At 43.4% G+C, this 12087-nt stretch overlaps 1 protein-coding gene across 1 annotated transcript in view; it reads right to left on the minus strand.

Moving 5' to 3' along the window:
• Positions 1-12087, minus strand: part of LOC138262427 (acid-sensing ion channel 1C-like) — a 1178398-nt gene that overhangs the window by 406863 nt on the left and 759448 nt on the right. Inside the window, exons 6-7 of the mRNA XM_069212327.1 lie at positions 3975-4128; positions 3030-3121 (exon numbers count right to left, since the gene is read on the minus strand). Of these exons, the coding sequence (XP_069068428.1) occupies positions 3030-3121; positions 3975-4128 (246 nt within the window). The remainder of the gene's footprint in view (positions 1-3029; positions 3122-3974; positions 4129-12087) is intronic.

The following is a 12087-nucleotide window of genomic DNA, read 5'->3' on the forward strand; positions in this document are numbered from 1 at the left end:
AACACGGAAACATGACTGCACACCCCTCAGGGAAAATTCTTAGTCCAACAGCATGTGCAAGGCAATATTATGTTTTTCCTAAACTAATATGGCTTATCTTACGGTCTTTTCACTACATGTAAGTTTACTCGATTCCTATAAATATGCTATTTTGTGGATACTAAACAAGTGCATATTTGTGTCTCAATGTGTAATCATTGGTGTAAAGTTACATTATTCCTACAGGGCATATGATTCTGACAGTGAATAAAAACCGGGCATATGTACAGATCCCTAATATTTATAACACTTGTGTATGTTTATTATGTTATTAACAAAGGCTTCCCAAAATACATATAAAGGGAAAATATATTTAAAGCCAAACTGCTAGACTCTTAATAAGTGCAGACTATAGAAGAAAACCTTTATCTGGATCCTAGAATAATGAAAGGGGATCTCTATACAGTGCACACCTGCAGGAATAACAGCTCCTCACCCTCTAAATAGTGAGTAGCTTGGATGTTTTGTTTTCTTTTCTTCACAAGAACGATGAGTTGGTAGTAAGGAAAGCTGACTGGAGCCAGTAAAGTTAACACTGTTTGTGACCAGGTGACTGCCTTGCGCAAGGGAGACCTGCCCTGTGTCCTGGAGAGCTTGATTTAAATAGAGAGAGCCTACAATCTCTAAGGAGTGTGCAGAGTCAGTTATATGATACATTGTGAACATCCTAGGGCATTTCAAGATCAAGATCCCTACTGTTCCTTAGCCTCACAACAACTTTTAAAAAAAGTGAGTACACTCAGAATAATATCTCCCAACTGCACCTGTACATACATAAGAGCTTACCTAACTTGTGAGAAATTTGCCCTTTTCAAGACAGGAACAAGGGGCTCCTTCCATGCCAGCCTGTAAAACTAGCAAAACATTGTAAAGTGTAAAGTATCCTGCGGAGACCTATTGTCACAACCGCAGGATTCTAATTTATGCCCTCTGTTCTTACTCCAGGGATTAGCCAGCAGAAACAGCAATAAATCCAATTGGAATCTAGTTAGCAGAAAGCGTTCATATCTGTTCATGACCCACAGAAAGTAAGGTTCAGTAGATGGCACTGTCTTCGTCATAATGTAGTGTCGGGCACAGGGTTTGGCAAGTGCCATCCCCTCTCTATCAAAAAAACTTTGTCTAAAAAAGCACTCATTAACCCAAGAAAAATCAGCCTTATCAATTCCCTATGGTGAACTAAAAAGATCACCCCTTCCTAAATTCTGAAAAGCATCCCTAATGTAGGTTAGCCAAGGACTATGGAGAGCATGGCCAAGAGGCACACAATCTTTCAAGATTTCCATGCTTAATTTAATTCCTGGCCTAGCCCAGATATTAAACCAAAGTGCAAGAGGGTGAAAGGCTACAAGATCTTAGACCAAGCCTATGCCTAATCCCTTGTACACAGACAAGGTGGGGGTACATTGTGGAAGGCATATTAGCTGCTGCAAAAACTTATTTCCAAGCACTTGAAGCCCAGTATGGTTAACATATCCCCATATTTCACTCCCATAGCTAACTTTTGCTAATCATTTAGCACTATAAATCGGTAAGAGTGCCCTTTCTGGTCTACTACCCAGCCTGGAATCATAACTAAAGCCAGCAGTGCTGGCACATCAAAAGCCCTCTTTTTGTTGTTGTTAGACCTGACAGCCTTAGGGTAGTCACCCCCAACGTTTTGCCTGCCTTCCTCCTCTTTTTGACACTGTTTTTGCTGGTTTTAGGACTCTGCGCACTTTACCACTGCTAACCAGTGCTAAAGTGCATATGCTCTCGCCCTTAAAACATGGTGACATTGGCTCATACCCAATTGGTATATTTAAATATATTTGTAAGTCCCTAGTAAAGTGCACTGCATGTGCCCAAGGCCTGTAAATTAAATGCTACTAGTGAGCCTGCAGCACTGATTGTGCCACCTACATAAGTAGCCCCTATACCATGCCTCAGGCCTGCCATTGCAAGGCCCGTGTGTGCAATTTCACTGCCACTTTGATTTGGCATTTAAAAGTATTTGCCAAGCCTTGAACTCCCCTTTTTCTACATATGTCAACCCCAAGATAGGCCCAATGTGCTGTGTAGGTAAAAGGCAGGACAAATACCTGTGTGTCCTGGCAGTAAAAAAACTCCTAATGTCGTTTTCCACCGCTGTGAGGCCTGTTCCTTTCATAGGCTAACATTAGGGCTACCCTCATATATTGTTTGAGTGGTAGATTCTGACCAGAAAGGGGTAGACAGGTCATATTTAGTATGGCCAGAATGGTAATACAAACCCCTGCTGACTGGTGAGGTTGGATTTTGTATTACTATTTTAGAAATGCCACCACTTTAGAAAGTGAGCATTTCTCTGCACTTCCTTCTATGCTTTATAGCCTGTCTCCAATCCACGTCTGGGCTGGGCTGGTTGACAGCTCCCTTGTGCATTTCACCCAGACAACCACAAACACAGGATGCTCAGTCATACCTGCACACATCTGCATCCTGAATGGGTCTTCCTGGGCTGGAAGGGTGGGGGGGCCTGACACATTTCAAAGGACAGTGGCCTGCCCTCACACAAAGGACCGACAAACCCCCTACTGGGACCCTGGCAGACAGGGTTGTACTGAAAGGGGACCGTGTACACTTCAAAACCACTCTTTGAAGTCTCCTCAACTTCAAAGGCACTTTTGGGTATGTAAACTGGGTCCCTGACCCTACCAACACTCATAATAAGATTGTGTTTGTCTACTGCGTTTAAACTGCTGTTTGCCACTTATTTTCCTTATATTGGCTATAAAGATATCTCTGCCTACACTGCTTGAAAACCCCATTCCACTGACTTAAGAGTTAGCCTCTACACCCCACCCCACCTTTTGAAAAGTAGGATCTACTTCCGTCCCTGATGTGAACGGATAATACCTGGACTGGAAGAGGAATTTAAAGAGGATATTAGGGAATCTACTTTAGACGTACAAGGCTTTGTTTTGTGAGCGACAATAGTACTGTGAAGAGAACTCTTTTAGGATACTTACCGAGCAATCCTGCCACTTCATATGCTTTTTTTTGCTCAATTGTTTCATAGTTCAGGGCCTCGAAGAAAATGTCAAGCACCAACACATTCTCCCTAATTGGATGGGAAGAGAGAGACAGATGTTGAGAACACGGAGCGTGCAAACACACTTCTGCAACTATTGTCACGTGCTCAGTGATTACAACTCACTTCATGTCTGGGTCGAAAATATACAAGGCACACCTGTTTCAAGTCACCCAAGAGCGCAGTTAATGCGGGCTGATTTGGAAACATGGCTCCTCAAACTTCCACCCACAGGCAGAACAGGAAGGAAGCAGCAAGTTAATGGTTCAACCTTATGTCGCGCACACAACATCACCATACGCCTTCTGCAGAACACAACAGGCACGTACCAAGTAACAGCAGTGCTCGCTATCCTCACATGGGGAACAAGAATTGCAGACACCAGCTTCTCAAACATAACTAAGAACAGTACGATCTTCAGCAGAGCAATTTCCCCACACACCGAACAGAAACTGAAGCAGCAGCAGTGTAAGCCTCCCTTAAATAAACAACAGGTGAACCGCAGGATGCAGCAGTGTTGCGGGCTGCAGCAGTGAAAGCTTCCCGCAAATATTGTAAACACTCTCAGTATGGACGGTATTAAGAGAAACTCTGCTCACTTACATAATCTCTTCAAGACGGGCAAATTGCAACAGTATTGCAAGTTGCCATTGCATATACAGAAGACATGCAGAAGATGTATTTGACGTGTAGCCTTCAGTTACTCATTCATGGCATAAAGCCTTCATCTATAGTGCAAGAATCACTCTCACAAACAGAATAAGAACAGCAGCCAGCGGACGTGCAACCTTCGCTCACTCTGCAGAACATGCGCTGCCTGCTTATCAACTCAAACTCATTTTTCACAGAGAAATGGCGGCACTAGAAGAAAGCTATAACTCACGCGATGTATTGCTCCGTTTTCTTGTACTTTTTGGCCAAATATTTGGCAGAGGCTTTGCTTGGGATTTTTACCATCGACAGCTCCTTCCCATAGCGCACCATACTGCAGGGGGTCTCACAGACGCAGTACGTATTGTCCTTTTCCACCAGGAAATCTAGGATTACAGATACACCGTCAGAATACGGATGGAGCAAGGACAAAAGAAGACGGTGTGAGGGGAGACAGTTGGGATGAGAATGTCCGAAATGAGTGTGTGGGGTAGAAGAGCAAAGGGATGTTGAAATTAGACTAGTATTACTGAAGGTAGTGAGAAGAACAGAAAGAGAGAGTAGGCTGGGTCGTAACTTAGTCAGTTAGATTCGGTGGGGTTGGGACAGAGATTTCCCAAACATCAGTGCCATTAAAATGGCAAAATGGATGAAAACAGTATTACATTTTAGAAGGCTTTTCTGCATCCATCCAGTCCTTTGTTTATTCTTGGCCTGTTTTGTGTGAGAGGGAAGAGGAGCAGTGGGTGTATACAAGCTCTGCAAAGTGTCCTAGAGACGTGTGCCTGTGCTACGATAGCTGCTGTCTGGGTAGAAACCTGACCACAGACACTGCTGTGGCACTACTGGAGGCCTCCCGACCCAACTACACACACTAGAATCCATTTATTAGGGAGCTGAGTCACAAACTCAACACCCCCTCCTCAGCGACTTAAAGACCTGGTGTTGGAGTTTTGCTGATGGAAATGTAATACTTCCCTGTGGTAGATATTGCTCTTCACCAAAGTGCCCAGATTTAGGGGCACAATAATCACAGTTATTTTCCACCACTGGTCATGTTTGCCCCCCACTTTAAGAAGTTGAAACTGGTGCCATGTCTGCTTAGAATACTGGAAATTCTACCACCAAATACAGGCCTGGGATGGTACCCCTAACGTGGCAGTACATTGTCTGTGACAGCACATATAGTGCCTGATTTAGAGTTTGGGATAGGGGCTTACTCCATCACAAACATGACGGATATCCATTCTTCCATATTACGATCCCATAATAGCCTATGGAAATCGTAATATGGCAGTCGGGATAGCCATCACATTTGTGATGGAGTAACCCGTCCACCAACCTCTAAATCAGGCCCATAGTCTTTCTAATATCCTTGATTGAAGCTAGGAGTAAGAAAAAAAGCAGCTTTCATGAGCCCGTGGCTTATAAATCCTGAGCTCTGATGTCATCAGAGGAGGAATGACAGAGGCTGAGTGATTGCAGACTGTTAAAGAAAACTTAGCTCCTTGTTCAATAATCTTCTAATGTGAAGTCAAAGCATACCTTATGTATGTACATGGAACAGCTTGTTGTCAGGCTGTAGAGGCAAAGGCATTCCTGGTGGGGTTTCTCAGAGGATAAATATGCCACCTCTGGTCTAAGAGTGGTCTGTGGAATCCAGTAGTGCCACCTGGTAGCTGTTGAGATAGGACCAGTTTAAGCCAGAAAGAAGAAGATATGGAAATGTCGAGGTTGCAGGGGGCCTTTGGGGTGAAGGGGATGTTGTGGCTGTCCAAGAGTGGATCTGCTGGGACGCTGTGCTGGTGACTTTAGGCTGCGAGGGGTAGCAGAGTGTGGAGAGAGGATCCTGGGGTAAAGGACAGTGATAGAACACAGATCTCCTTTGCTCAGAGAGCTTCTGGGGCGAAACAAAATTTGGCATCACCCTTCTACTCGTCCTCTTTAATTGTCTATGTATTGATAATTTAGGAGGAACATGAGGAAGTTGAGTTGGGTGGGCAAGATTAAGAAGCACCATGAACAAAACAAATAAAAAGCAGACAAGGGCACCAGAGGCTGTCAGATAAAGTATTTAAACACACTATTCTTCGGACCCAATTCGTACAGAAACACCTTTGGAGGTCGGCTCCTGGGGTGTGGGCCAAACTCACACATGGTAAATAACAGTCACAGAAACATATAATGGCCAAAGACGGAGAAAGGTTTCGCAGCATGCTAGTGACTCTACGTTTACCTTTTTCCAGAAAGTCTAAAAAAAATTCATGGCAGTACTCGAGGAGCTAAATCTGTCAGACATAGTTGATGATCATATAACTCCTGATAATGCCATTGCTTTGCCACATTTTCAGCGCAGTTAGGCCATGATTTAAGAGGGCCTACTGCCACTTTAGTGCTGCATTAGCAACATTTTCTTTCCGTTAAGGCGGCGCTAAGGTGACCTTTTGCCCACGCCAGATTTATGAAGTGGTGCAATGCATGCATTGCGACACTTTGTATACCCTTTCAGCTACGTTATGACTGCGCCAAGCATAATGTGTGCAAAGGGAGCGTTTCCCCATTGGGGGGGGCAAATAAAATGGCGCCAAGAAATCTAAGAAGTTTTTTTGCATTTGTAATGCCTGCTCAGAGCACTAAAAGGGGACACACCATTGTTTACAATGGGCTCCTATGTACTGTTCAAAGTTAGCGCAAACATTTTGACACTAAAGCCTGAATAGTACATCAATAGCGTCAAAGATTCGGATGCTATTGCCCTCTACTCTGCACCAGAGTGCTCAGTATTTTAGATACGGCTCACACATGATGCTGGTAGGGGGGCGCCTAGGGGGCGCAAGGAAAGTGGCACTTCACTGGTTGTTGCGCTACTTTCCTTAAATCTGCCCCTTAGTTCTACACTTTGGTGTAATAAGTGGTGTATGCCGTGTGTTTCCAGCTGTGGTAAACCTGCTTATAAATAAGGTCCTTTTGCCCCAGGACTTGTGGTGGTAAGCCACTGTTTCATCCAGATTTTCAGTTTCATCCCCCTCCAAATCAGACTCAAAAGATGATTGTTGAGAAATCAGACTTGCTTGAAGCAAATAGTTTCACCACAATGGTTATTCGCTTTTTTCACCACACAAAGGTAAATTGTGAAGTTCCAGGATTCTGTGCTCAGAACTGTTTTGGTCTCATACAAATAGCTAAGAACAAACGTTGCTTGCACAGGGATTTAGAGAGTTGTTTGCCTCACCTGAGAATATGATAAGTTTCAACTATCCCTCACCTGACATGGATAGTTTGTGTTATATCACGCAATAAAGAAATATATATATATTTTTTTTATTTCAGCTATCCCTCCTTCATTAATTAGTTACTCGTCTTGCTCATGTTTATGACTTCGGTGAAACAGAGTAGTTACTTTGCTAGAGTAACCAATAATAATTTCTGATTGCATGGCTATTTCTATCACGATTCTAGGTACCACCACTGTGGAGGGAATCTTCCCAGCTAGTGTTGTTGTTATAGTTAGCAGTACTTCCATGTTTGCTGGTGTGCCGTGCGTTTCAGTGTGCCTGAGGCCTGACAATTGGAAGAGCAACTTTGCGTAGTTCCACCAAAGACGAAATCAATTGGTCCTTTCTTAAGGTACTGCACATAGCACCTAAAAGTCATGGGTGCTTCCTCTGGGTAGTTCAACATGCACATCAAGAATAGTTCAGAAACATATGGTGGACCATTGTGAGTGCACTCTTCTAGGCATTCCTATTTACTCACCTCACCTCACCTCACCTCCTGCGAAGTTTCCTATCTCCTGTACTTAATAATACGCATCTTGACAATGAGGAGAACCGTTGGGCATGGAGTTTTTCCACAATCCCTTGCCTGATGTAGGGATGATCTATACAATTTCCTTCCTGCAGTTTCAAAGAGCTGCTAACTAAATTAAGTCCAAGATGGCAACATTACATTTGAAAGCATTATCAGGGCTTTTAAGTGGCGGTCAATGAGCTAAACACATCGGAATCCTAATAGGTTTTGCATTTCTACCCCTAAAGGTAAGAACGAAGAGCAAACACATTTCCACAAGGTCCCAAAGAGGCCTTGCTGAGTTTTCTTAATATACAACACACATTGCTGTTTATATGCCACCACTGTCTGTGAACACTGATTGTGACTCAAGTATGAAAAAACAAGAGAAACTCTCCCCAACCTCATTGACAAACTAAGCGTGGTAAAGCATGCCTTCCAATCAACAAACTATAAAGGTCACATTCAGGGCCTCGTCTTTTTTGACATTTTTAACTTTCCACTGCAAGTCTTCCAAACCTTTATACTAGATTGAATACTTCGCTATCCTTATGTCCCTTTGTAGTATCTAGCACAGATATCCAGGGCAACCCAAAAGAGAGACAACAAGCCTTCACATCCTTCCAAAACGTCTCCATTTACAACCTAAACCTCAAATCCATCTTTCGCCATGCCACCTACATATCCGACATCAGGGCCCTTCAAAAGAACTTAAATGCATTTCTCGGGATCCTTGTGAACATCTGCGCTCCAACTAAAACACGAATGCACAAGCTGAAACCTTCAGCACCCTGGTACTTCAAAGTCCTTGATGAAAACAAATGCACCATCCATAGACAGGAAAGCACATGGAAGAAAACCAGAATCTGAACGACCTCATGCTGCTGAAGTCTCTCCACTTGACACACTGATAACTTATTATACAAGCCAAGTACTATATTGACACCATCAAAAACTGCTAATAGAAACTGAATTTATCAAGCAGTGCTTACGCCTCTCCTCTGACCCTACTATCCCAAACTCCACGGACATACACAATGAAAAAATAGAGAAAATCTAACAGCACATCAAAAACACCAGAGGCACATTACTCTATGCTGTATTGCACAACTGTTAAACTCCCTCAAAGCTACTATTTATGAAACAATCTTGTATGCTCATCCTTTATCAAACACGGGAACATACCTCATCTAATCCCTCACTTCTAATGTAAGAATGATGTCTCTCACCACTCTGGGCATGTGTTTTCACAGGCCTGACCGCCCCATACACCCCCCCCCCACGGTCCTCTTTTGGGTCTCTGTGCACCCTAAGGGCTGCCTCAAAGGCAGAAAAACCTTTGTCTATATCATCTCCACAACACATGTGGGTATACAGACCACCACCTCTCCATGGGACACTGGATTGCTGCCACCAATACTGGTAGGCTCTGCTGTTTGTCTTGTTTTAAGGTCCAGCTCCGTAAGACTCACTTAGTGAGCAAGGTCCAGTTTCCTTTCATCCAAGTACCTGTCAGCCTCAGCCTTCTCCAAGGTCAGTTTCCTTTCCTCTAGGGTCCTCTGGGCAGCTACCTCCACCATTTTCAGGTTGGCCCCATCTGCAGCCTGAACTCACTTTCTGCTTTCCTGTCTGCCAACTCCTCCTCAGGTGACATATTGTGGGAGTACCCACTGCTCCCTGCCCTTGCAGGGGACTCAGTCCCTGTGAACAAGTTGTCCGCCTCCTCCTCAGGTTGCTGAAGGCCAGGACCTGTGGCTAGGCCCTCCTCCTCTAATCCCATCTCCTACACCTCAGAACCATCCTCTTCCTCATCCTCTGGTATGAACTACATCCTTTTGACTTTCCCATAGGCTCTGCAGGCTACTTGAGATCCACCTTTGTGGCCTTCTTCTCCACATTCAGCTCCCTCTCCTTGGAAAGCCTCTGCAGCTCTGCCTTGCTGAAGCTATCCCCGTTTTTCAGCTCCAAGGCAAAACTGACTGTACCGGACATCAGGCTTTTGCCCGGGAGGCTGGAGGGTGAGGTGCACTTTTATTACTGAGGGTCGGTTTTGTAGCAGTGCAGCAGTTTTAAAATCACTGCAGAGTTCCTTGTATATCCAACAGTTTTCAGGCAACATTAAACATGCAAAGGTAACTCTGGTGATTGATGTACCTGCTGGAGAGAGATTGGAGTTGTGTCTAATGGCAGTTTTGACTCATCTAAGGTAGCGCAGAGGGTTAATATGCCTGCTGCACAAAACATGTGCTATGCAGATAACAGAACAGTATTTTATGTGCATAGCTCAGTGGAATACTGCTTTTGTCATAGAGCTCCTTTTGGTTAGGTGCAATTTATAAGTTACAATCATAATCTAGCACAGTGAGCTATAAACTGCCATCAAAGAGCTGCAGCAAACAGCATGGTACAGGTTAGAAAGTTATGTTCTGTCCCACCCAGTCTTTGATTAGCCTAATTTTACTAAAAACGTTTTTTTGGGCAGGGAATACATTGTTATGAGTAAAGTCAACTCTAACCACTGTGTTACATTCTGAATCTCAGTTTATGCTCCCCAAGACCAAGCACTCTCAAAATTGCCTACCAGTCTGGATGACATGTGAATACTACACCTTGTAGTCCCCTTTATGTTATATAACATTTTCTATTCACTGATTTAAACATACATGATTCATTGTTTCAGTATGTGTGTATACTGTAAAGTGCTCCAACACCCTGTGCTGGTAAGAGAGGAGCTATAAAACAAATGAAATATGTGTGGGAGAGGGGCAATCAAGAGATGAAAGGCACTGTTTGAGGGTGATGGTGAGGACATCATTGAAGAGTCCCAATAAAGATTTCCATATCCTAGTGCTCTGTAAGGTCATCATTTACTACGCTTTAAAAACTAATACAATTGAATATATAATGAAAATTAGTTTTTGCCATTTTTTCCAATTTTTCTTAGGGGGAGACCACTCCAAGCCCCATTGTAGTGGTCAGGCTCACTCACTATGTACCCTATGGGGCTGGTCTGACAAAATTTGCCAGGACTGCTTTGGGTTCCCAATCCGGCCCTGCTCAGCTCCATCTCCATTATAAACAAAAAGAAGTTGGGGTAACTTAAAAATGGAAAAAGGAAAAAATTAGCAAATCAAGAACTAAGGAGAAATTTAAAAAGTCAAATTTTATGTCAGATTATTTCTGGGACTTTAGTATTACACAAAATCTCTGAGACACTGCACAAATATAAGTACTGAGCACCAAAGTAGAAAATTGTGGTCATTGTTTGAGAAGGGTCTTTGCCACCTCAATGAAAATCTCAGTTTCCTACACTAACAATCTCTGTTGGCTCTCCGCATATGCATAGCCATATAACCATCAATCTGGAGACAAAAAGGGAAAATATGTTGAAAGGCCTTCATGAATTATGACCTAGGATCTGAAAAAATATCCCGGTATCTATCAGGACTGCCCCAACCCTGCTCCAATTTAAGAAAGACACACCACTTTAAAAAAACATGAGATCATAATGCACTAACAGTCCACTTGTGCTCTTAGAAATCCACTACACCTCTAGTTATACATTTATAGTCTTTAAATTGGACCTCTATAGAGCTCAGGTGTCATTCAGTCAGGTTAGAGGTACATAAATACCACATACACACATACATACTTTTTAAAATGGCCCTTTTTGCAGGGCTACCCCATAGTTTTTGCTTCTGACCTCCTGTTTTTGATCCTGTGCTAAAGTTCGTTTTTGCTGGCTTTGGGACTTTGGATACTTTACCACTGCTGACCAGTGCTAAAGTGCAAGTGCTCTGTGTCTGAATGGTATTGGTGATTGGTTTATCCATCATTAGCATCTTTGATTTACCAGTACGTCCCTAGTATAGTGCACCAGGTGAGCCCAGGGACTTTAAGTCAAATGCTTCTAGTGGGCCTGCAGCACTGATTGTGCCACCCACATCAGTAGCCCCATAAACAAGTCTCAGGCCTGCCATTGCAGTGCCTGTGTGTGCAGTTTTAAGCTGCTATTTTGACCAGGCAAGTGCCCAAATGTTCGCTTTTACTACATTTAAGTCACTCCTAAGGTAGACCCAAGGCAGCCCTAGGCACAGAGTGCAGTGTATTTAAAAGGTGGGACATGTCCTGTTGTGTTTTCCATGTCCTGATAGTGAAATACTGCTAAATCTGTTTTTCACTATTGCACTGCCTATCTCTCCCATAGGGTAATATGGGATTGCCTTGAAATATCTTTTAAGTGTAATTTCCCATTGGGCGCAGATAGAGATATGGAGTTTGCGGTCTCTGAACTCACAATTTAAAAATGCATCTTTTGGTGAAGTTGTTTTTTGAATTGTAGGTATGAAAATGCCACTTTAAGAAAGTAGGCATTTTCTTGCTCAACCATTACACGTCCGGGTCAAGATAACAGTTGGGCTGTTTGTGTATACACTCTAGACAGTCACACAAAGGGAGTTGAGGTGTGCCCTGCATATCCTGATGGCCCATCATCAGGCTGATTGGTCTTCCTGAGATAGAGAGATGGAAGGAGCTGACACTAACATCTGAATAGA

The sequence above is a fragment of the Pleurodeles waltl genome, chromosome 10 (genome assembly GCF_031143425.1).
Source record: "Pleurodeles waltl isolate 20211129_DDA chromosome 10, aPleWal1.hap1.20221129, whole genome shotgun sequence".
In the NCBI taxonomy this organism is placed as follows: domain Eukaryota; kingdom Metazoa; phylum Chordata; class Amphibia; order Caudata; family Salamandridae; genus Pleurodeles; species Pleurodeles waltl.